At 34.8% G+C, this 22,649-nt stretch overlaps 1 protein-coding gene across 14 annotated transcripts in view; it reads left to right on the forward strand.

Moving 5' to 3' along the window:
- Ssdp (Sequence-specific single-stranded DNA-binding protein) overlaps positions 1-22,649 on the forward strand; it is a 690,704-nt gene that overhangs the window by 180,725 nt on the left and 487,330 nt on the right. For all 14 annotated transcript variants that reach the window (XM_081762329.1, XM_081762327.1, XM_081762335.1 and 11 more), the window contains exon 4: positions 3,087-3,171. In XM_081762329.1, the coding sequence (XP_081618455.1) occupies positions 3,087-3,171 (85 nt within the window). The remainder of the gene's footprint in view (positions 1-3,086; positions 3,172-22,649) is intronic.

The following is a 22,649-nucleotide window of genomic DNA, read 5'->3' on the forward strand; positions in this document are numbered from 1 at the left end:
TCCTCATTCACACTAGGCAAATGCCGGGGTGGTACCTAACTTACAGATCCCAGGCCGCTTCCTTCCTTCCCCAATCTTTTCTTCCTTTCCTTTCCCCAGATAGTGTGCTCGCCTAGGGACATCATCCCTCAAACATGACGGGCTAAATGGCCTTAGTTGCCGACAGCTCAGAAATCTAATTCCTAAATCCCCCCAATAGCTTTGGTATTTGTTTTCAATTACCATTCCACAAATTCTTTTTAAAAAAATGGGAGGAGGGGATACTTTTGGAAGTGAGAGAAAAGATCTGCAACATGTGAAGCATGGAGTCACATCCCTGTTGTTGAGATCACAATCAATTAAATGCAAAATGAGTCACTTGTCCTTGGGAGCTTTGCAAAGAGTGTTTGATTGTGCTGGTTTCGTTTCAAAATAATAATTCTACTTTAACTTGTCAACAACTATTCTATTCAATCATTGCTTATTGAGTGGGACCGGGAAAAGTGATCTGCACACAATTCTGATGAAAATAAAAGGAAGTAATAGTATAATAATCAGGATTTTTTTCTATATGCTTATGTTCACAGTGTATCAAACTTTGAAAATTACGCTTAAATTAATTTCCAGAATGTAATAAAATTTAAATGCGTTAATAGATTAAAAAATACAATCAAAGAGGGAGAGAGAGAGAGAGAGAACAAAAACAAAAAGGGAGTAAACAATAATCAAGGAAATTTGGTTATCTAACATTCTAAATTTCCCACATTCTATGTGATAGCTATTTAGAGGGAAACCAGTACTCTTTACATTTCCCACATTTTATACTTTATTTAATACAAGGTATTAGCTACTCCAAAACAGAGACTGTAAATAATAATAATAATAATAACAATAATAATAATAATAATAATAATAATAATATACAATTGTAATAGGAAAAATGGAAACAAAATTCCAGAGACAAGAATACTTAACTCCTTGTCGCTCTCTTCACCTAAACCACTGGCCGGCCGACATTATCGGTCGCATGTGGATCAATCATAAAAAAAATAAAAAAATAATAAAAAAACATTGCCCCCCCAAAACTGGTGTCGGCGATGTCGCCGACAACATCGGGGGCTTGGCCGACAGCATCTGCGTGTCGGAGGATCGGCCGATAATGTCGGTGACGTGTGCAAGCTACGATTTGAGTACATTGAAGTCGATTCCACCGCCGACATTATCGGCGCTTCCACCGATATTATCGTTGCCGTGTGCAAACGCACTAACACGGGTAAAGCGCTCTATGTTAAATGCAAATGTATCGTTGCCAGTTCAGCAGGCTGTTTTTTTGGGCTCTTACCATATCAACAATACAGCATTGTTGGAAAATTGATTCGAGGTCTTCTAGGTTCCCTCGCAGGACAATGAACGTTCTTCACGCCATTTTCGCATACTCCTACGTTCCGGTCTAACAGCTTCTGCATTTGAAACACAGACAGACACAGACACACACACACACACACACACACACACACACACACATATATATATATATATATATATATATATATATATATATATATATATATATATATATATATATATATATATATATATATATATATATATAATATTATAATATAGATAGATAGATATTTCATGTAACACACGGTACCTTACTATGTGGAGCCCAAGTGGCTGGCACGATTGTAAAAATTCCACTATTTTAGATTGAAAATCACTTATTTGCGACAACTTTACACTTTTTTCTTATATTTAATCATAACAGAGTTTACCTATGGCCCCAGACTTTTGATACAGCGTATATATATATATATATGCCGAATTTTTGAAGGTGATGTTGTTGTTGTCCATTCTGTTTTAATATATGAACATTTTATATTTCGGTTGAGCGTTTAGATTTGTTGTAAATTACAACCACCAAGTTGTGGTCTAATGGATTTAACACTCAGTCATGGCTACACAGAGTTCCGTTGTTCAATACGTGCTTACAATATCCGGAACACATGAAAGGGGAAACATACGTTAGAATATGTAATGCAATTAAAAATTAAACTAGTTTAAATTTTTAGTTTTACGTTCCGCGAATATGCCCTGTGAGCTTTTTAATATATATATATATATATATATATATATATATATATATATATATATATATATATATATATATATATATAATGAAAGTGAATGATTTTAAAATAAGTTGAATGGAAATTTGGGGGAACCTCGAGAGAACTCACGTACAAAAAAATATCCAGCACAAACTCCCATTGCCTGGATTGAACCAGGGAACTCTCACACCAGAGATGAAAATTCTACCACTGGATCACAGTTTGTCCCAACTTCAGTATGTAATAAGCAACGCCCATATGGGAAATTTCTAAAACCGTGCATTAATTTATTCTGTAGTGTATAATAAGAAAGAAAGAAAAGGCACCCCAGGCTTCAACCTACTCTGTCTAGGTGCTAACGGGGAACTGGCTGTAATACTAACGAAATTGTTTTTACGTTGTTTTTTTTTTTAATAGATTTCCCTTCCCCACCAAGGATGAGGTTGAGAAATGTCTATAACATGAAAATATGATTTTAAAAAAAATACATGGACTACGATAAAGTATGAAGTTATTGCATAAAGAAAATAGTTTTCGCTGTTATTATTATGCTGGAATATTATTGATATATATATATATATATATACCCACTCAGTTGTCGATATTGATTGGATAGTTGAGGGTGTTCAGTGGTCTCCTTTCTGTTTTTTAAATACTGAAAGTATTAATTTGTTACAACTATTTTCTGCAAATAACAAAGCTACTCTAATATTACTCTTCTACGATCACCAACTTCCATTTTCTTTTTCTTCTTCCTGAAATACTAATTGGATAAGAATGAGTCCCCATGCTAAAATGTTATTCATTCATTTAGTTATTTAGGCTATGTATACATGTTGTTTCAGTTTTGTTATATGTTCTAATATTTACTTCTGCGTTCTAAAACTTGTAAGTTGAGTTGCATTTGAAAACATTATTTTTTTCTTTTTCTCTTTTAAAGAATTCTAATGATTAGAAGAAAATAAAGACTTTTCTATTTATTTTTTTTTTCAGCGTATTTTGGGATTTATATTGTGCGGCGCCTGAAAGGAGGGATACGTGTGAACACTCGAGTGAAGCAAAAGCCTTCCACGACTACGTAAGTATTATTAATTCATTTTTCACATATAACAGCAGCTTGATACACATTGTAAAAATTTACTAATTTGCTAGTTCTTACAATTTATCACACGTCTTAGGGGGAAAAAATGTAGCATGTATATACTTACAATTGTGTACTAAAGAGCCCAAAAGAGTGAAACATTTATTTTACAAGATAACTAAAAAAAAGTTTAAAAAATAAGTAAATAAATAAACGACATGGTATTCAGTCATAGGACGACCTACTACAAGTTAGCACCTTCTGTCTTGTAAAGCGTTATTTGCATGTAAAAATCCGTAATACATTTGGAGTATTAAGAATTCGTCATTTTTTTTCTTTTTAACTTGCAAAATATTCCTGTCTGTTCGATACGGAAATATTCTGGATTGTGAACTCAAGCGATTATTAATGATTTCAGAGATTAGTAGTTTCCTAAGAACAAACGCTTACTTTAAATCTAATGTACAGAAGCACTAAAGTGTATCACAAGTGTCTCAGTTTGTACAGTTACTAAAATTACCAATCTGAATTGTGATATCTTTATTCTGTGTGGGTTTGAGGCAAACAGTCCATTAGTAATATTCGTTTCGAGCTTATGCAACAACGTATCGTACCATTGAATACGAACTAGAAAGATTCCCGAATAGAAGAGTCTTAATATTCAGAGTCACGCTGAAATTCTAATAATTGTCCATTATTGGAAACTGTTGACTGCATATAACTTTCTCAGCTCAATTTTCTGTGACTAAATGAATGTAGTTTACTTTAAAACGAAGAACACTGTATTCAACTGATATTTGTTTCCAAGTTAACATAACATTTGCTGCTATAGGCATAAGCCAAATTTTGAACATCCATCGTTGTCATATAATCATTCTGTTGCTGCGATTTATGCCATTTTTTTAATATTTGTAGCATCCATATAAAAAAAAAAATCTCTGAATTTGAGTAATTATTTCTTTAAAACAGTGCGTATAATGTATTTTAATAATCTGTTTCACTTCAATTGGTAAAAAGTTGAAATCGTTCGTGTAATTAAATTGCAACTTCTAAGATCCACAGGACACGTTACTTAAGGGACCTTTGAGTAGTTAGGAAGATAATACATATAAAACAGTGTCTTCAGGAGGTGCGTTACAACAGTCAAGATTTGCTTGAAACAGAAATAAGATACAATGTCTGGGTTTCATTTCTGTAGTGATTACCTTTGGATACATTAATTTATATAGTCCCTGGTTAGTTTAATATCAATACATTAAGAGAACACTTACAGAGGCACCTACGAGTAATTTTCAGCTGATTTTGTCATCAATGATTGTGGAATTGCCACTTAGATTGTTCGAATTCTAACATAACAACGGCAAGGCATAGTATATTTTGCGTTGAAGACTTTTCTCGTTTTGGGGCACGGTCGTGATGTAGCGTAACTTTTTTCTGGATTCTGCTGATTTTATAACACGTTCGGTGTTGAGAATTAAAACAGAATGAGATAAGTAACTGTTTCCAGAAGAAAGAAAGAAAGAAAGAAAAAAAACGTTTACAACTTTGATACTTCACCTCCTTAGCTTTATTTCTTCTACAGAGAGACTAGCAGCATTCCTTTTGACCTCCAGCAGGAGAATGTTCGTGTATTTGCATCATTCTTGGGTGGATGACCCGACAATTTCTCTTCTGTAGATGATGATAGTAGAAAGCAGCGGAAATAATTTCGGAGTGTTCGGTTGGAAGAATAGTATTTACAAATTCAGAAAGCATGCTGTATTTATTTTCTTCTTGTTTTGGAGTCTCCTAGCATTTGTTGTTTAAGTCTCGTATTTACAAAGTATATGCAAGTGCTTTGATATAACCATTTTATTGTTTGTAAAATTGATGATGTATCTATCTTCGGTTTTACACAAATTAATCCATATGACCTGGAGATTTCTAATTGGTATCAATTCCACTCTTCTGCTACTTAACATAAAAATTCCCTCCATAGTTGTGTATTGAAATAAGTTTTGGTTGAATCATAGAACTCACAGCACATAGTTCTAAATCGCAAACTATACTTCAAGCACAAATAATCTCCTAGGAATTTTGCATCGTTCTATTTTGTTTTCAAGTGGGAATGATTTCGAATAATCTTCAGATGTGAAAGGATCATATTACTCCATTTTCAGGTTATGGGAACACCCAAATTTGGTTCACTGTGGTAGCATGTAGTTTCATATCGTACTTAATACGTCTTAGCTTCCAGGTAGGGTTGTTGATGAGATGAGGCAGAATTTTGTACAATCTTCAGACCCGTAACTCCTGAGATACGTGGCTAATGACTAGAAGTGTATTAGGGAGACATAGTTGCTATTCATAAGTTCCTGACTTAAAACCAATGTCTTTTGGAAATTCTGAATCTGTTTTACTTCCTGCAGGAATTATACCACAGGCACAATAGCAAATAATAATAATAATAATAAACTTTATTTTTAGAGAAATAAAGAAAAGGAGGAGGAAAAATAGCCATTACCGTACGAAAAAGGAAGAAATGGCGGTGAGTCGCGACAGTGCAGTTGTAACTTCGAGTTTCTGATTTCCACTTCTTCCTGAAATGAAACAACGGTTGATGCCAGAATGTGGAGTGGTCAGATATTATTATTTAAGTGTAAAAGATAATGAAATGAGAATACCTCGTATACCTAACAGATAAATTGTGAAATCTTAGGAACCTGTGTGTATACTTCTTCGTAGATAGGATGGTCGTTTTTACTTGTCCGACTACCTTCGTAATTGCGAAGACTGCAGGAAAATAGTTCAGAAATGGCACATTTTCAGAATTTAATGTATTGGACTTGGAAGTGAATGAACTGGACATCTAAGTATATTTCAACAATGTTTCCGGAAGTACTTGCATTAATTAAAATTATCACTGTTGGAAAGTGAAAGTGTGATATCAGCATTCAAGTACAAATTTACGACGAACTGAGAAGATTCAGTTTTGAGCTTGTATACATAGAAATTTAGGTTAGTTTCTGTGTTGTGTATTTATGCAGCAGTGAAGTTATAGAAGATGATACCTACTATTAATGTAAGTTCAGAACTGCGACTGGGCTTTCTCACAGTGCCATACGCAGACTCACTCATCCTCTCCCTCGCAGTGGAAGTTGGCCCTCGCCCTCGTTCACCCTCACGAAGAGAGTCGCCATCGCCATCACTCGCCCTTGTGCTGGAAGCTTGTCCTCGCCGTCACGTACTCTCGCCTTTGCAGTAAAAGTTGGCCCTTGCTCTCACGAAAGGGGTTGTCCATCGCTCTCGCAGTGACAGTTGACCCCCTCGTTTACCCTCGCTCTCGCGAAGGGAGTTGTCCGTCGCCCACGCTGTCGAAACTTGTTCTCGCCCTCACGTCATTGTGGGTGAGGGATTTTGAGGGTGAGAATGCCCTCGAGAGGGCCATCCTCGCGAGGATGAACATCTCTGCCCAGTGCAGTAAGTAGTTACACAGACCATCATACAAGATCAGCCCTCACCGTATAAGTATTTCCTACCACGCTTTCTTATCGACGCAACTAGGCTAGTTGTCGCCAGGGTCAATAACTCGCCTTAGTGCCCTCCTTCCGGATCCGTGACCAACCAGACCAAAACGTTCCCCGACTACTCCAAATATGGCATCACACAGTAATTCTCGTATTCCATTTTTCTCAAGTGGTAAAGCTTGATTTCAAAATTACAGTACATAATTTAAATTTCAGTACCAGATAAAACATCACACTAATTAGTATTTGATGACCAAATAATCTGAGAGTAGCATGTCTGATATATTCTTATAGTCTTATCACAATAACTGCAAACCACAATGGTTTTGGAATTACATTGGGATGTGTATACTGTATATGTAGATTAAATCAACAGACTGTTGCTTTAGAATAAGAATATTTAATTATGACAAACAGTCAAGCTGATGTCTCGAGCATTATACTCGGACATTTTACAAATCTCTTAAATGACCGCACAAAAAGCTAGAACTAAAATTTAACTTTTTGGGCTCTTTTAGCTGCAGAAGTTTTTGCAATATCCTCGAAAGAACTTTGAAACTAAATTATGCTCTGTGGTTATGATCCTAAGGTTGGTGAGTCGTTGTTATCCTGTTACTGAAGTAATTTTTTAACGATCTTTAGTTGGCAAAACTCATTTCCTTGCATTATGTGAACATATATTTTCCCAGTTCCATCCCCCGAATCCGGCTCCCGGAGCACAAGCCCCGTTTGCTTCCTCCAGGTTACGTCACTGGCTCTCTCGCCTCCAGAGAGTTGGATTATAGGATCACGCGACTGGCTCAGACAGACATTTTTAGAAAATTGAATAGTCTTAATATTGTTATACTATAATTTTGAGATTGGTTGCATTCAGGTGATGAGCATGAAGTTGATAAACTCTTCTATGAGTAATTTCAGTATTGCAGTTTGACTAGTTAAGTTTCCTTCCCACGTGATCGAATAAGCAGTGAACTAGAAATGTTATTAGATTTATCTTTTCTCATTTAGTCATCCATTTGAATCACAGTTATAAAGTGAAGAAGGTTTAAAAGCAATTGATAATTTGTAATTGTTATGTAACTGACAATATTGAAGTGTGTGTATAAAACTTAGAAAACAAGCCTCAGCCGCAATTATCAACGGTAGAAATGGCAGGAAGTGCTGCCAAGAAAACATTACAATGCATCAATATGCAGTTGTATAATATTGACAAGGTACTCAGAAAATAAAAATAAAAAATAAATGATTCTTGAGGATTCAATAACGTGTTACTCTTTCCCTGTTGTCAGTATTTTTTTCTTCTCCGAACACCCACTAGCAACAGTGAATTGTTTCTTTCTTCCGTAATGTGCAGAGCGTCTTTAGTTGTCATGTCCAAAACTAGATAGTATCCAACTAGTATTATTGCAATATGAAAAAGCAAGACTCAAGGATTATGTCAAAGTTGCCACGTGCACTTCTGTATGTATAAAAGAGAGAGACGGGGGGGGGGGGGAAGAAAAGGAACGACATGCAGCACAAGTTATATCTATGGCATTTAGGTTCTTATCACGAGTGTTAATAATTGAATGACCACAGTATCGTCCATGTTGAAGAAATAAAATTAGATATTTGTAGAATACGCCGCATATCTTTCAGTGCCGCGGCATATATTCGTGTGTTGAAGTAAACAGACGTATTGTAACAGCATCATAGTTTCTTAAAATATTCGGAAGAAAGTAAATTTTTGAAACCTACTTCACTGTTACTATTTTTTTTTATCTTTTACAAAATATAAATTTTTCATTAACAAAAACATGCACACTAGTAATACTAAACTTTGTTGCACCATTACAGTCCTATATAATGTTAGTTATTACCTACGTAGATAAATTGCCACTCTCTCTTCGTTTTCAGTAGGTTTTGGGTTCTAGTCTCATGATCAGTTATACTGTCTGGCGTAGTTTTTAGTCCTATAGACAAATTACGGAATAGTTCTTCATATAATTCTACCGAATTATAGTTATATCGTATCTTTCGAGTTATATCCATCCCTCCAAATAGTGAATTTGACTTTGTGTCACGTGAGTTTTTGATGACAACGAGCACACAAATACTGCATAGCAGTGGACCTGAGTAGTGTCAGTAGTGAAAGTTTGCAAGTAATGAGTAAACATCACGAATTCAACGTTTAAGTCAGATCATCGAAGTTTAACTACGATTGTCCTACGAGAGCTGTATAATTTCAAGATAGGTAGTCTGGTTGAAATTTTGAAACCCCTGACCACTGCCGCCAGAACAGTAGCACGAACAAGATAGTTCCGAGAACATGAAACATGAACCACAATGATTTGAACGGTAGAGTATGATCCCATGAATTAGCTTTGTCTTCAACAAATAGGCATGGTTGATATCTGGCGTATGCCTAAAGATGAGTTTGCTTCGGGTTTTGTACATCTTATCATTAAGAAAGTGGTGGCGATTCTGTTCTCGAGTGCGCTGGAATTTTACGACATTATATTGGTCTATTATTATTATTATTATTATTATTTAAAAGTCGAATTACTGTCACCGACAGGTGAATAAATGAATCTTGCAATACAGATACTTCCTAGTAACGACGCTGTTTTCCAACATGGCAATCGCGAATATACTCAAACCCATTTACGTGTGGTTTAACGAATATCAAGACGAACTTCTAAACCTCCCACAGCCCACTTAATCCCCCCAACTCAACATTTATGATCATTTTCCAAGCATCCTATCCCGCGATTTCCTCTTCCATCGTCAATATTGCAACGGAATACTGCATAGAATGAAAAAAAAATGTTCTACTAGCTTCTTGGAAACAATTTACGGTCTATATATTCCAATTTTACAATGAATAAAAGTTGTACTAAAGGCTAAAAATGGTCTAACGCCTTATGAACTAGGCAAATTACATCTTGTTAAAATGTTTCCGTGGTTTGAAATATATATATATATATATATATATATATATATATATATATATATATATATATATATATATATATATATATATATTATAATGCGTTTTACAGACATGCTCGTGCGATACAAACGAACATAAGCTCTAATTGAAGTAAATTTTTTAAAGCTCAATATCTATAAAATTATCTTCAACTTCTGCTAAAATTAAGGTTATTTAACTCCCCGTGTTTTAGTGCATATCAGTAATTACTTCAGAATGTGGGAGAGGGAAGTGGCGAAAACATCTGCTAGTCATGTCTGTTCCACTATAATAGTCTCAACAGATTTGTAAAATTAATTTCGATGTGCAAAAAATAGCCATCTTAAATTAACATATGTCCTGTTTCGGCTCCCATAATAATCCCTGCACAATACAAGGACTTTATGTAGGGTTAATATTTACATTTTTTTTCTTTGGTAAATTAAAAACCAAAGTTTGTTGAAATGAAGAAAATAAATCATGCAAAGTTCTGTGAAATGAAGAAAACAATTCATGCAAAGTTCTGTGACCATGAGTGTGTTCTAGGATTACTCCCGCCGAAGGACACGTGGTTCAGAGAGCCACATTAAATAACAAGGTTCTAGTGTCGCGTGGCTTTGATTATGAAAATTTAAACTAATAACGAATAAAAGAATGTTAATTGATAGTTAGGTAACAACAACCAAAAGATCCGTCGTATGCGTTTTATGTGTTTGTACTTTAGACTACTGCACACTGAATGACTTGAGCAAAGTGCAACAAGTCTGTTGTGGAAGAATTGCTTTTATGTAGAACATAAAGTGAAAGGCCGCCCGGAAGTGTTCGTTCATAGCAATCTTCGTCTACACTTCCCTGATTCGGTTCTTCTAGTAGTGACACGCTGTTGGAGAAAGTTAAAAATTTCTGGAGCAACGTACGCAAGTTTCTGTTGGAAGTGCATTATCCTTGAATATAAATATAAGGAGCACCCGTGAATAATTTTCTTCAACCATGCAAACTAATATTGATGCATTTTCATACATCTTTGTGTGTGTGTGACTAATTGGTAAAATGATCTTTTTAAAAATGTATGACTTTTTGTAAGCTATCATATATTTGATAAAATACGCAAGATTAATTACTTGAAAGGACATTCCATTATTTTAAACATGATTTTCTACAGACAGATTTGGACATAAAAGTGTGTAAAATGTAACCGTATGGTCTAGTTCTAGAACATGTCACTATCTTACATAGAATTTAGTGGATTATGTGATCTGTTGTTTGAAATACTTTCGATTATCTTAAAGAAATGAAATAATAATTTATTTGCATTTGGTGTAGCACGTCGTGAGAAATTTTGTTTTACAAATTGCAATTGACTTCCTTGCAATAGTAACTTTTCACTCCTTTTCCCAATATATTCGAATTTAGATCCAACATAAAAACGAATAGTACAGTCGAGCAGGGGGAGAGGGAGTAATTTTTGCATATAATCGAAGCAATATTTCTTGTGGCTAGTGAGACAAATCGAAAATGCAATAGCCTATGCATAAACATTTGTATCTGTGTCAAGACATCTTTAAACTAGGGGGGCGCGGTGGCTCAGTGGTAGAGCTGGTGCTTTGGGTTCTTGGTTCGATCCCAACTCGCGCCGTGGGGATTTTGTGGTGGACAAACACCACGAAAGTGAGTTTTCTCGGGGTTCTCCCGTTTCGTCCCACTTTCTTCATTCCACCATTTCATTCATTTCACATAATCACCGTCACCTTTAGCCTAACTGGCATAACCGTGGGACGTAAAACTAAAGATTCCATTTCATTTTTCTTTTAACTACAGGAGTATCATTGATTATAACGTGTGATAAATGTGTGTTACCATGTTGGTGTATTAACGGATAAAGGAATCTTTGAATATCAATATCATGCGTACTTTAGTGAATTACTAACAAATGTGAATCGACCAAAATTATATAGTGGTGAACAGTTTTCAGGCACGGGATTGCATAATTTCTGATGCTTCCGTTCTCTATTTATATTCTCATAACAGCGAGCGAGATAGAAAGCCATTGTTAACATTTATGATCGCCTGTCGTTTATAGTGTTCGAAATGTAGCAGACTTACCATGGGTGTAAGTATGACATGAATCGTTGCCATTTAACTTGTCATAATATTTATGCTATTGTAACTGCATATTTTTCTGCCGCAAGTTCACTGTATTAGCTCTGCATACATGTGTCGATTGCCGAGGTGATATTCCAGGTAAACATGGCCCTGAAGGTGGAGTCGCTCTACAATAAGAAAAGAACACGTCGTGATGACCTCAGGCGTTTGTGAGCGGGAGGTAGGATGAGAGGGTTAGCCTGACCCTCAGGGTTGCCACGTTGCCGGTATTGTGCGTAGATGTTGCCAGCTTGGTCTTGCATAATTTATTAGGATCACCAAGAAAAAAAAAGTAAAAAGATGAGTGGCAGCGTTTTTTTTTTCTAATTTCAAGGGTTGGATATTTCCTTATGCATGCTCATAATTTTGAGATTGACTGATAACAATTCAAAATAAAACTGTACCAGTTTATAATAATTTATTTCACTGTAGGTTATTTCCAAGCATTTAGAATATGTTCTAGATACGAGAATAAATGCATGACATTTGTAACCTTTGCTTTACCAAGTTTTAGAGCTTACCACTATCTAACAAGAAGGATAACATGGTTACTACATACAGTACGCATTTTTCAGGGAACAAAGTAAATGTAACTTTGTACCATAATCATTACAACAGTATACAGCGTTTGGCCGAGTGCTGTTTTGAGGAATCTAGATAGTGAGATAAATTTATTTCAGGAGTGATTTACCTGTATTAAGAAAATATCAAAGTGACAAAATGTGCAACCTACAGGGTGGCCAGAAAGTCCTTTTACACCTATCGAGAAAAGAACGTACTTCGAGAAGCAATGGTGGGGAAGGCCTCCAACAAGACCATGCATTGATGGCCATTGACCAGAATGCATGCTGGCCTAAGTCCTTTTACATGTGGAGCTGCTTTGCGATCCTTGCAATTCCAAATTCTACAGAACGTTTTCTGGTTGATTTGCAGGATGAATGCATCACTGACGTACTAACTTCTGCACACGTTTCCTTTCGAGTTGATGGACGGCCAGAACGATGAGCGTCCAAAACACTTCGCAGGCGAAAAGCTTCCCATGTGAACAAAACTGATGGAAAGGGAATCAATATATTGAAAAACTCACAAACTTTATTTTCCTCCCTCCCACGCAGTCACGTTGCAGTTACGCAGCAATCACGTGGCAATTCATGTGAGAAGCACTGTTGCCATAACAATGATTAGAATGGGAGATTTAAATACCTTAACATCTGACATTGTTACACGAATTTAGTTACGTAAAGAGACTTTCTGGCTACCCTGTACTTCTCTCTAAATCCCCATATTGGTAGTGTCATTAACCCCATTCAAATAAATTATGTATGTAATAGTGAAAAATATGCAGTCAAAGCTTTCACATGAGCTTGACATTGTAAAAGTTCTGTTTAGAAATATGTAATGCATGATTAATATTGATAATAATATGTAATAATATTTATGTGTGTTATATTAACCCACAACTTGATATATTTAACTATAGAGACTTTCAACTAACAAGTCTCAGCCATGCCTTTACCAATAGCTATTAGTTGATATATTGTTCAATTAGGCTACCTGGTAACTCTTTATGTAGATTACGAACGCCTATGTCTGATATTACACAATTACATTATTCTCGTAGAACATGTACTCGACCAAGAAAGGCTCACAAATGTCTCTAAATACTATTTAAAATACAGTCCAAACGAATTGTCTTGCTCCGAAATGTTACGAATTAACCCACACATAACAACATACTATGTTTGAGTTCAGTACTGCTTTTCCAGATACCCCATTTGCAACTAGTGACAAGCACTAAACATTATCTCAGAGACGAAAATAAATTAATCCAACAGCCCAAATCCCCACAAGTATCTTATGCCAAATCAAACTAAACTTATCATCACAGCAACGTTTTCCATACAATACATAACGAATAATAATCATACCCTCCCAGTTTTAATAACACTCCAGCCAAGATTATAGATCCTCGAACTGCTGCTTCAACGTACACCCTTGGTAAACAGAAATGCATATGTATATAGCATTATAAAATATAAAGCATTATAAAATATAATCCTCCACTATAGGAGGATAACATATATAATGAACAAAATCAATACTTTTGATACTTGCTACCTATCTATTAAAATGCTACAATAGCAATGAAAACGCCTGAACTCCTACCTCTAAATTTGGATTTCAGACATTGATTTACGGTTATTTGTGATTTCACGTTTACAAAGACAAGTATTTTAAACTATGTTTACTTTAAATAAATTATTTAAATACATTTTTTTATGAAGTTTGTTTTAAGATTACTGTTCAAAGCCTTTGTATTTTAGTAAGCCTTCTCCAGAATCAATGCAAATGAAATTTTGCTGCCATCTTTGGATTTCTTTTAAACTATATGTGTTTGGACGTTTATGTGTTTTTGGCCAATCCTTTCGACAGTGAGATCTCGAAAACTACAGGCTCTAGAAAGATGACGTTTTCACTGATCGATTGCAAATTTTATGTATATTATCCAGTTCTAATTGAATATTTTAAAAAAAAACACGGCCATTATTTCTTTATTACATTTTTACGGGTACACTGGAAGTGTTGACATTAGAAAAAAAAATACATCATCATATCCTACGCATTATACATTCCAACTAACACAATTGTATACGGGGGTTGCAAAACTCTCAGGCGTTGGTTTCATGGCCTAATTATAATGAAAAACGAAGGATAACTATTTCTCCACTCTAAGTTGAATCTTCATTGTTTGGAGGTGAGGTGATTTTAGTTTAGCGTCCCTTTTAGCAGCGAGGCTATATGAGACGTGGACCTACTGATTAACGTGGAATCCGAACCACACGAGCTCCCGCCGGGAATCGAACCCGGGTCTCCCACGCCAAAGGCGCGCACGCCAACCGCTCAGCCACGGAGGAGCTCTTCATTGTTTGGAGTCTTTTGCCCAATGAACACCATATATCACTGACATTGTGCATGTAATGTATTTGCTTACTGCATATTGCATGCCAAAAGAAATACAAGAAAACTGATCATACATGAATTAGAAATTGCAACCGGAAGTAGGCTCAAATCTTGGAAACGGTGTGAGATATTAAAAAAATAATCGAAAAAATCTTCCCTTTATGATACCCCTTGCCGATTTTTATCAACACGTCTTTCATATGTGTCTGTAAAGGGACGTGTACAGATATGAGGAATGACAAGGAGAATCGTGCTCATATGTGAATGATGCGCTGTGTAGAGGGCGCAGGTTCAGCTAGTCTTTATATGAAAATGCTAGGTTTGTATGTTTGTGGTCAAGACAAGTTGATATATAATTCTTTTGGCAATGATATCTCGGAAACCACAAGCTCTAGAAAGATGCCGGTTTTACTGATCGATTGCAAATTTTGTGTAAAGTTCTAATTGAATATTTTAAATTGCCATTATTTCTTGATTACTTTTTTATGGTGCACTGAAAGTATTGAAATTTTAAAAAGGAAAACATCATATCGTGCGAGGTATACATTCTAATACCACATATTTGTATACGGAGTTAGTATGTCTCTCCTGCGTTTGTTTCATCGCCATAGAGAAAATACATCTCTGGTGAAATAAATTTCCCGCACTAACTAAATTCGGCGAAACGTTAATTTCCGTTTGGCCAAAAAGCAGTATCGTGATGGAATTTTGCTTCTAGACCATTCGGCGAAACGGGATTTACGCAAACAAGCAGGAAACGTATATAAGGGCTGAAGTTGTGAAAATTTTCGTTTTTATTGAAATGGAAACTACGTATTTTCTAGTTACTTAACCTAACCTTAACTGTCATAACGTATCCTAGCATTTTGTTATTTCAAAGCGTTTATGATATTATGATACTAATTTCAGCTCTTTTTGGAAGACACGCATGTTACAGTTCTTTTCTCTACTCTGTAGATATGTAATCAGTAATATACCAACACTATTCCGCAATTATCAAAATAATAATAATAATAATAATAATAATAATAATTCATTTTATATATACAGGGACAACTGAATTATCCTTTAACGTATTTCTTTATCTAAACTGAACAACATAATATTGATAAGCATAATAAGCTTCAATTCTTATTACAGTAAACAACGTAAAGAAGTAGACCTACTTTTCTAATAAAAGAAAAAAGTCATTAAATGTTTTAGAAAAATAGATATTGAGATAATGTAATGAGTGACACCGATTAGTAAAAGCAGGATTACTTGTGTATCGTTGTTTCGTTATGATGATGAAGATACATGAGAAATAGTTAAGGTTGCTCTCCAGTTCTGATTTCATTTTCCATTCACATCTTTTCGAACTATTGTGGAGATCGGAGAATTCTTTTTCTCCGTAATTATTTGATATTTAGAAAATATTTGTTACTGTAGTAGTTCGATAATTGGGAGCAACAGTACAAAGGATAATTCTTAGATTGAGCTATGATGTCGAGGACTTAGACGACAAACCGAAGAGTTTCCTCATGGCTAAGCGGTTAAGGATGGTCTAAAGCCACAAAAAGTTTGTTTCTGTGATAAGAGATGGCGTTGCTATCGCCCTATCTTTTCAATGTTAATTAATATTCACAAAAATGTCTAATAACTTTTACAAATACTGAACTATGTTCTTCACTGTCAGTCTGTTTGAAGATAATGACTATACGCAGCAATTGTTCCGTGCAGATTTTCGAATTGTTGACTTGTTCATTGTTGAGTTCAACTAATTGTTGCAGAGGAATTCAATGCCTCTTCCCTTACCATTTGTTCTAGGACTCTGGAATTTTGGTATTTAGTACAGCATGATGTAGTCTATAGGTTCCACGGTGACAATTTTTCGACATTTTGTTCTTTCCATTGTTGCAAGCTTTTAATTGTTGCAGAGAAATCCTATATTTCTCCCGTTACCATTTGTTCTAGGACACTGCAATTCTGGCATTTAGTATAGCGTGATGTAATGTATGAATCACAAGTTGACATTTTTAAAAAATTTTGTTCTTTCCATTGTTGTAAGCTTCTAATTGTTGGAGAGTAATCCAATGCTTCTCGAGTAACTGCTTGTTCTAGGACTTTGAAATTCTGGCATTTAGCAAAGAATGTAGTAATATATGAATATAAAGGCGAAAATTTTATGTATTTTCGTTCCCATTGTTGTAACCTTTTAATTGTTGTGGAGAAATCTGATCCCTTTCCCGTTATTGTTTTCACAAGGACAATGAAATTCTGTCACTGAGAACACAATGAAGTAATGTATGAACCTCAAGGCGAAAATTTTACAGCATTTTGTTCTTTCCATTGTTGTAAGCTTTTGATTGTTGAAGGAATCCAATGCTTTTCCCGTTATCGTTTATTCTAAGATTCTGAAATTTCGGCATTTGGTTTACCGTAATGTAGTGTATGATTCATAAGGTAATCATTTTTCGATATTTTGTTCTTTCCATTGTTGTAAGCTTTTAATTGTTGTAGAGGAATTAGATACCTCTCGCGTCATCGCTTGTTCTAGGTCTCTGAAATTCTGTCATTTAGTACAGGACCAAGTGATCTATGAGTTTTTAGATGAAAATTTTACTACAATTTATTCTTTCCATTGTTGTAAGTTTGTAAACCAACCATTGTTGTGAACCAACTTAATTTATGCAAAATGTTTTGGTTATTCTGGGTATTATAATAGACATATTCAGTTTAACCGAACCCACAGTTTTCCCCTGCTTTCTTTCACATCTGTTTTCTTTCCAAGTGTCCAATTTCGTTTCTCCCTCCAATTCGTTTCAGTGTCCTTGAGGGGAGGGATAACATCCTTCTGAAGACACTGGACACGACCGTCTTGTGAGTTTCTCTCTAAACACCAAACACACACACACACACACATACACACACACACACACAATATAACTAACTATACATTCACACGCATCTTTCTGTTACACATTATATGTGGAAACAAATACCAACCACTCAAAGGTTTCTCAGGAACATTTATGAACAATTTAGAATAATTATGTAACTCTGAAACTGCGATTAGAAAATTTTGGTTTCAACGGTTTTCAAGCGAGCAAATGCAGCTACATGCTATGACAACTCGCCGCGTGTTGTTGAGGGGAAACAATATTGTTTCAATGTCTTATTACTGCATCCATAAAACTCATGTAAATGGACTGGATTAGATTGGATAAAACGCTCACCGCTGACAGCAAAAAAACCTTCGAGTTATTTTGTCTTTACACCACTATACTGATCTTATGAAATTATGTAAAATTATTTAACTAAATAAATACATAAAACTAAACCAAGGATTGTTTACACTTGCTTGTTATCTTTAATTAAAAAAGTTAATTATATTTCTGAAATTTCCTCAAACACGATTATTTGTATTCAAAAGCATCATCAGTTAATTTATTAATCTTCCCAAGATTACTCGCAATTGACAATGAATGAAATGCATTTATTTCTCGAAGTGTACTTAGCCTCATCAACTTTTTTTTTAATCGGTTCTTTTTATCGTAGTCCCTTTGTGCGCTGTATGTGCTCGTTTGAGGACACATGTCAAATTTGTGCATTTACTATCAAAAGACAAACTAAAATAAATGTTTTACTCTTCTCCACTTTTGAATTTCCAAGCCCTTTCTTTGTTCGAGTATTGTTCATATAAGAATCTGTACACTTTCCCAACTATATAGACGCTTAGAGACTGAGATCATAAGATTTTAATAAGATAAGTAATCACTTCCAATTTCAATCAATCTTTGTCGCTTGGAGGACGATACGATGGGTCACTGGTAGAGCGCTCACCTCTAGTGTAAGGCATCCCTGGTTTGATCCCGCCAACGCAAATTTGTGGTGGAAAACACTGTAGCCGCATTTTTCTCGGGGCTTTTCCATTTCCAAAAGCATTCTCATTTCGCCAATTCTATCATGATCATTCACTTCCATTACAGTCACCATGGTTTCTTCTCTTATCGTTACTGGAAAGTAAAAATTATCCAGAAAGCAACCAAACGTTGAATTAAAGCATTACTGAGAAATCGGACTATTCGATTATGCATATAGCAGTGATGGAATGGGACATGGACCACTTGGGTCTCGACTTTTGTCTGAGTCATCCGGGTCCGGGTTCGCTTCTCAGACTCGGTCTGATTCGGTGACTGAACGAACCCGGAGACCCAATCATATCCGGAAACTCGGATACACCTGGTGACTGAGAATCAACCGAAATAGCTCTGCAGAATTACTGCAAAAATTTTATTTATACTTCATTAATGATGTTCACTGCTTGGGCTAGAACATTCATTTGCCCGATTCTTGATGTGTCATTTTTTAATCAATATACCATGTTTTGAATGTTTCAAATATAATTTCATGTTTATTCGTCTTCAAGCATGTGGTTTTTGATTATAGCCTATACAAAAAAGAATTAACAAAAACTGATTAACCTCAGCGGTATTTTTTATGTTCTAAACAAGAAGCTTTACAGGTCGATTAAACAATAACGATCTCTCATAAGAGAAACATGTGACTTATCTTTTCTTTGCAATTTTGAATGTTGGTACCCTTATAAGCGTTGTAGTTATCTTTCAGTGCAACGCTTGATACAAGGAAGCAAACAAGCGAAAAATAAAATTATATTTAGTGAAAAGGCGATGAGAGAGGAGAGAATCAGGTTTGTTAGAACTGCATTAGTAGCCTCACACAAACTTCTCATGTATATGACAACATTCCATCTCTGGGTTCTATCGAATCATCGGGTCATTCCGGATGATTGGTCGTGGTTTCTCAGTCATGGATCTTTCTGGGTCTGATTGCAGTGTGTCTTCCGGGTCATGTTACACGAAATTCGTGACCTATTCCATCAGTGGTGGACTATCTATATGGCAACATCAAACATGTTATAAGAAAAACGAAAAACAGAAATATGGAAAGATATTGAAATATTATATATATATAAAAAATCGAAAACATTGAATATTGAAAATATGAAATACCGAAAACATCGATTCGTAAATATTTCGGTATTGATGTTTAGATATTCGAAAATATCTTATGGATGGATCAATATATCGAAATATCGCACAGTCCTAGTTAGGATGCAGATAAGCATGTAGCCACACGTCTCATATAGACTCGTTCTCACATTCTCAAAACAAACTATGTTTAAATACACTGTCTGGTATCAAACTCGTTATTTGGCTTGGTCTTCAAAGTAGAATTTCTACCACAGAATTATTGTGGTTTCTGAACCCGCAATAATCAAATTTGCGTGCTGTCAATAATTACCTTTGTTATTAAATATGGAAAACAAGTGACGTTCTCTACCTGATCTTCGCTTTTTCATCATATACAACTCAAGCTCGCATTATGATATACCAAATACCGTATTGGCCGTAACATAAGCCGAACATTTTGTTACCATTTCAATTCTGAAAAATTAGGGTGCGTTATATGTTGCCGACCTTACTAAAATTATGGCACTTCTTCATATCATATGCTGCTTCAAGTATGTTGATTCATCATTTTGAAATAACGATTATACAACAGCATTGTAGAAACTGGCCATATTATACAGCAGCGTTTCCCAACCGGTGTGCCGCGGCACACTGGTGTGCCGCGAATGGGCCGCTGGTGTGCCACGAGGAAATGAAAACAAAATTATTAATTATTAGGAACCTAATTGCAAGACAAAAAATATGTGTATTTAAATTTCACATTACTATGAACCTCTACAATGAAAAAATACTGTAATTGTAATATATTATTGTACATACATTACTACTACATAGATTGTATTTCGAAAACAGAATGTTATTAATATTTAAAATTGTGACTTATTTAAAATTGTGACCATGTTAATAAATTATAAGTTTCACACTGTGTTACTTATCTGTTCATTTTTAATGTTGAAAAAAGTATTAATTATCATTGTTATGACTGTTTCTTTATTGTTACAGATTATTTCGTAATTTGAAATTTTAAAATCTCATTCTATCCTTCCGACAAAGCAAACACTCATACAAATTACCGCAATTATGTTTTAAAAGTACAAGAGATTTGTTTGTTCGTTCGTAATTTAGTTATCTTCCTTGTGAAAGGTTGGATACATTCTTCGAAAAAGAAAGTGTATTTTTTTTGAAAGACTGAGTTCTATATTTCATTGGAATTGTTTTCTATTTTTTAATTTGAATGAAAAATAAGTATAATGATTTACGATGAGGAAAACCATTGATCGAGCTTTCTTCTTTGTGAGAAGGAGGTCAGTAATGAAAGAAAACAAATACGACGGTATTTTCTATTTACAAATAATAATAATAATAATAATAATAATAATAATAATAATAATAATAATAATAATAATACCTATGAGTGTGCCGCGAGAATTTAAGTTAGACCCGTAGTGTGCCGCAAGTTGAAAAAGGTTGGGAAACGCTGTTATACAGCATTGTCGAAACTAACTGTCGGTAGTTAACAGAAGTAGTTTGACAACGGTTGGTGACTGACAAAAGTCAATAGGCAGTGCAAATTTTAGGGATGCACACGAGACGAGTCGAGACACGATTCTTTCAATAGAAAAATATACATTTTTCGAGTCGAAACATCACTTTTACAGCACATTTTCGAGACGAGACAGAGAGAAATCTTGTCTCGTGCGCATCCCTAGCAAATTTTATAATACATTAAAATATGTTAAATCACTCAAAACAATTAGAAATACGTCAGATGCACATGTGTGAAATTGTCCCCTTCTAAATTTCGATTCAAAGCCAAAATCAATCATTTGTATTCTATTTGTGATTGATTCTTTTGAAGAAATAATAATTTATTTCACAAACAAAAACAAAATATTTAAAAAATAAAGTTCATACTTCACCCTATCCTCAATTTTCAAAATTTGATTCAAAATTAGGAACGCGCACAATACGAGTCGAAATTTAAGTCTGTCTCTACTCGTATGAAGAAAATGCTGTCTCGACTCGGCGAATTCAAAATCTAAAGCCATCGTTTGTTTGAAAAATATATAAATAAATTTTTACATAATACATGTGTATATAGATAATTTATACAGACACACAAACACACATTATATATATAAAGATATGCTTGGGCCTTGAATCGAAATTTTGAAAATAAGTGAATATCGTTTCACAGTGTGGAACTAAGACTTCCAAACTATGTGAATTGAATACTCAAACATGAAGTAGTGCACCTGTAAGAACTTGTTGCAATAGAGTAATAAGATCAAAGATAGAACCTGTTACTCGGACGCTGAATTCATATCAAAAATCCATTAGTCGCTGTCACTTATGGTTTTTATTCTATGTCGATAAAGGTTGAAACTAAAAATCGTTTATTTCAACCACTTTCGGATTGAATAGAGAGTTAACGGAGGAGATGGCAACTATCCTTGGTATTCTGAATCGATTGCAAAAATTCGCATCACGATATCTCTTGCCGTTTTTGCTCTGATGCTTGTCAAGGGACCGACAGCGTATCTTATGCACAGCATAGTTTGGAAGTCTAAAAGAGGGATCAGTGTGAAGTTGGCCAAATTAATTTTGTAAATATATATTGAATTGTTTCGAAACGAGCTATTTTTTTTTCAAAGCTGTCAATAACAAAGAATTGATTTTGGTTTTGAATCGAAATTTAAAAAGGGAGAGGCTCCATACACATATCAAAATACCGATATATTGTTTTTGATGCATTTATTTTTATACAGTCGTGCAACAGCATTTTCACTCTGTGCATACATATATTCAAAATTGCGAGTAAAATGAAAAATTACTCCATTTTACGCAACTAGGTGAATCGTATACCGATGCTTGAGTCAAAAGTTACTCGCAGTGGCGGATGTAGGTACATATTTTGGGAAAGGTTTCTCATAGTTTTTTAAA

This window comes from Thermobia domestica, chromosome 6 (assembly GCF_964235325.1).
Source record: "Thermobia domestica chromosome 6, izTheDome1.hap1.1, whole genome shotgun sequence".
Lineage (NCBI taxonomy): Eukaryota > Metazoa > Arthropoda > Insecta > Zygentoma > Lepismatidae > Thermobia > Thermobia domestica.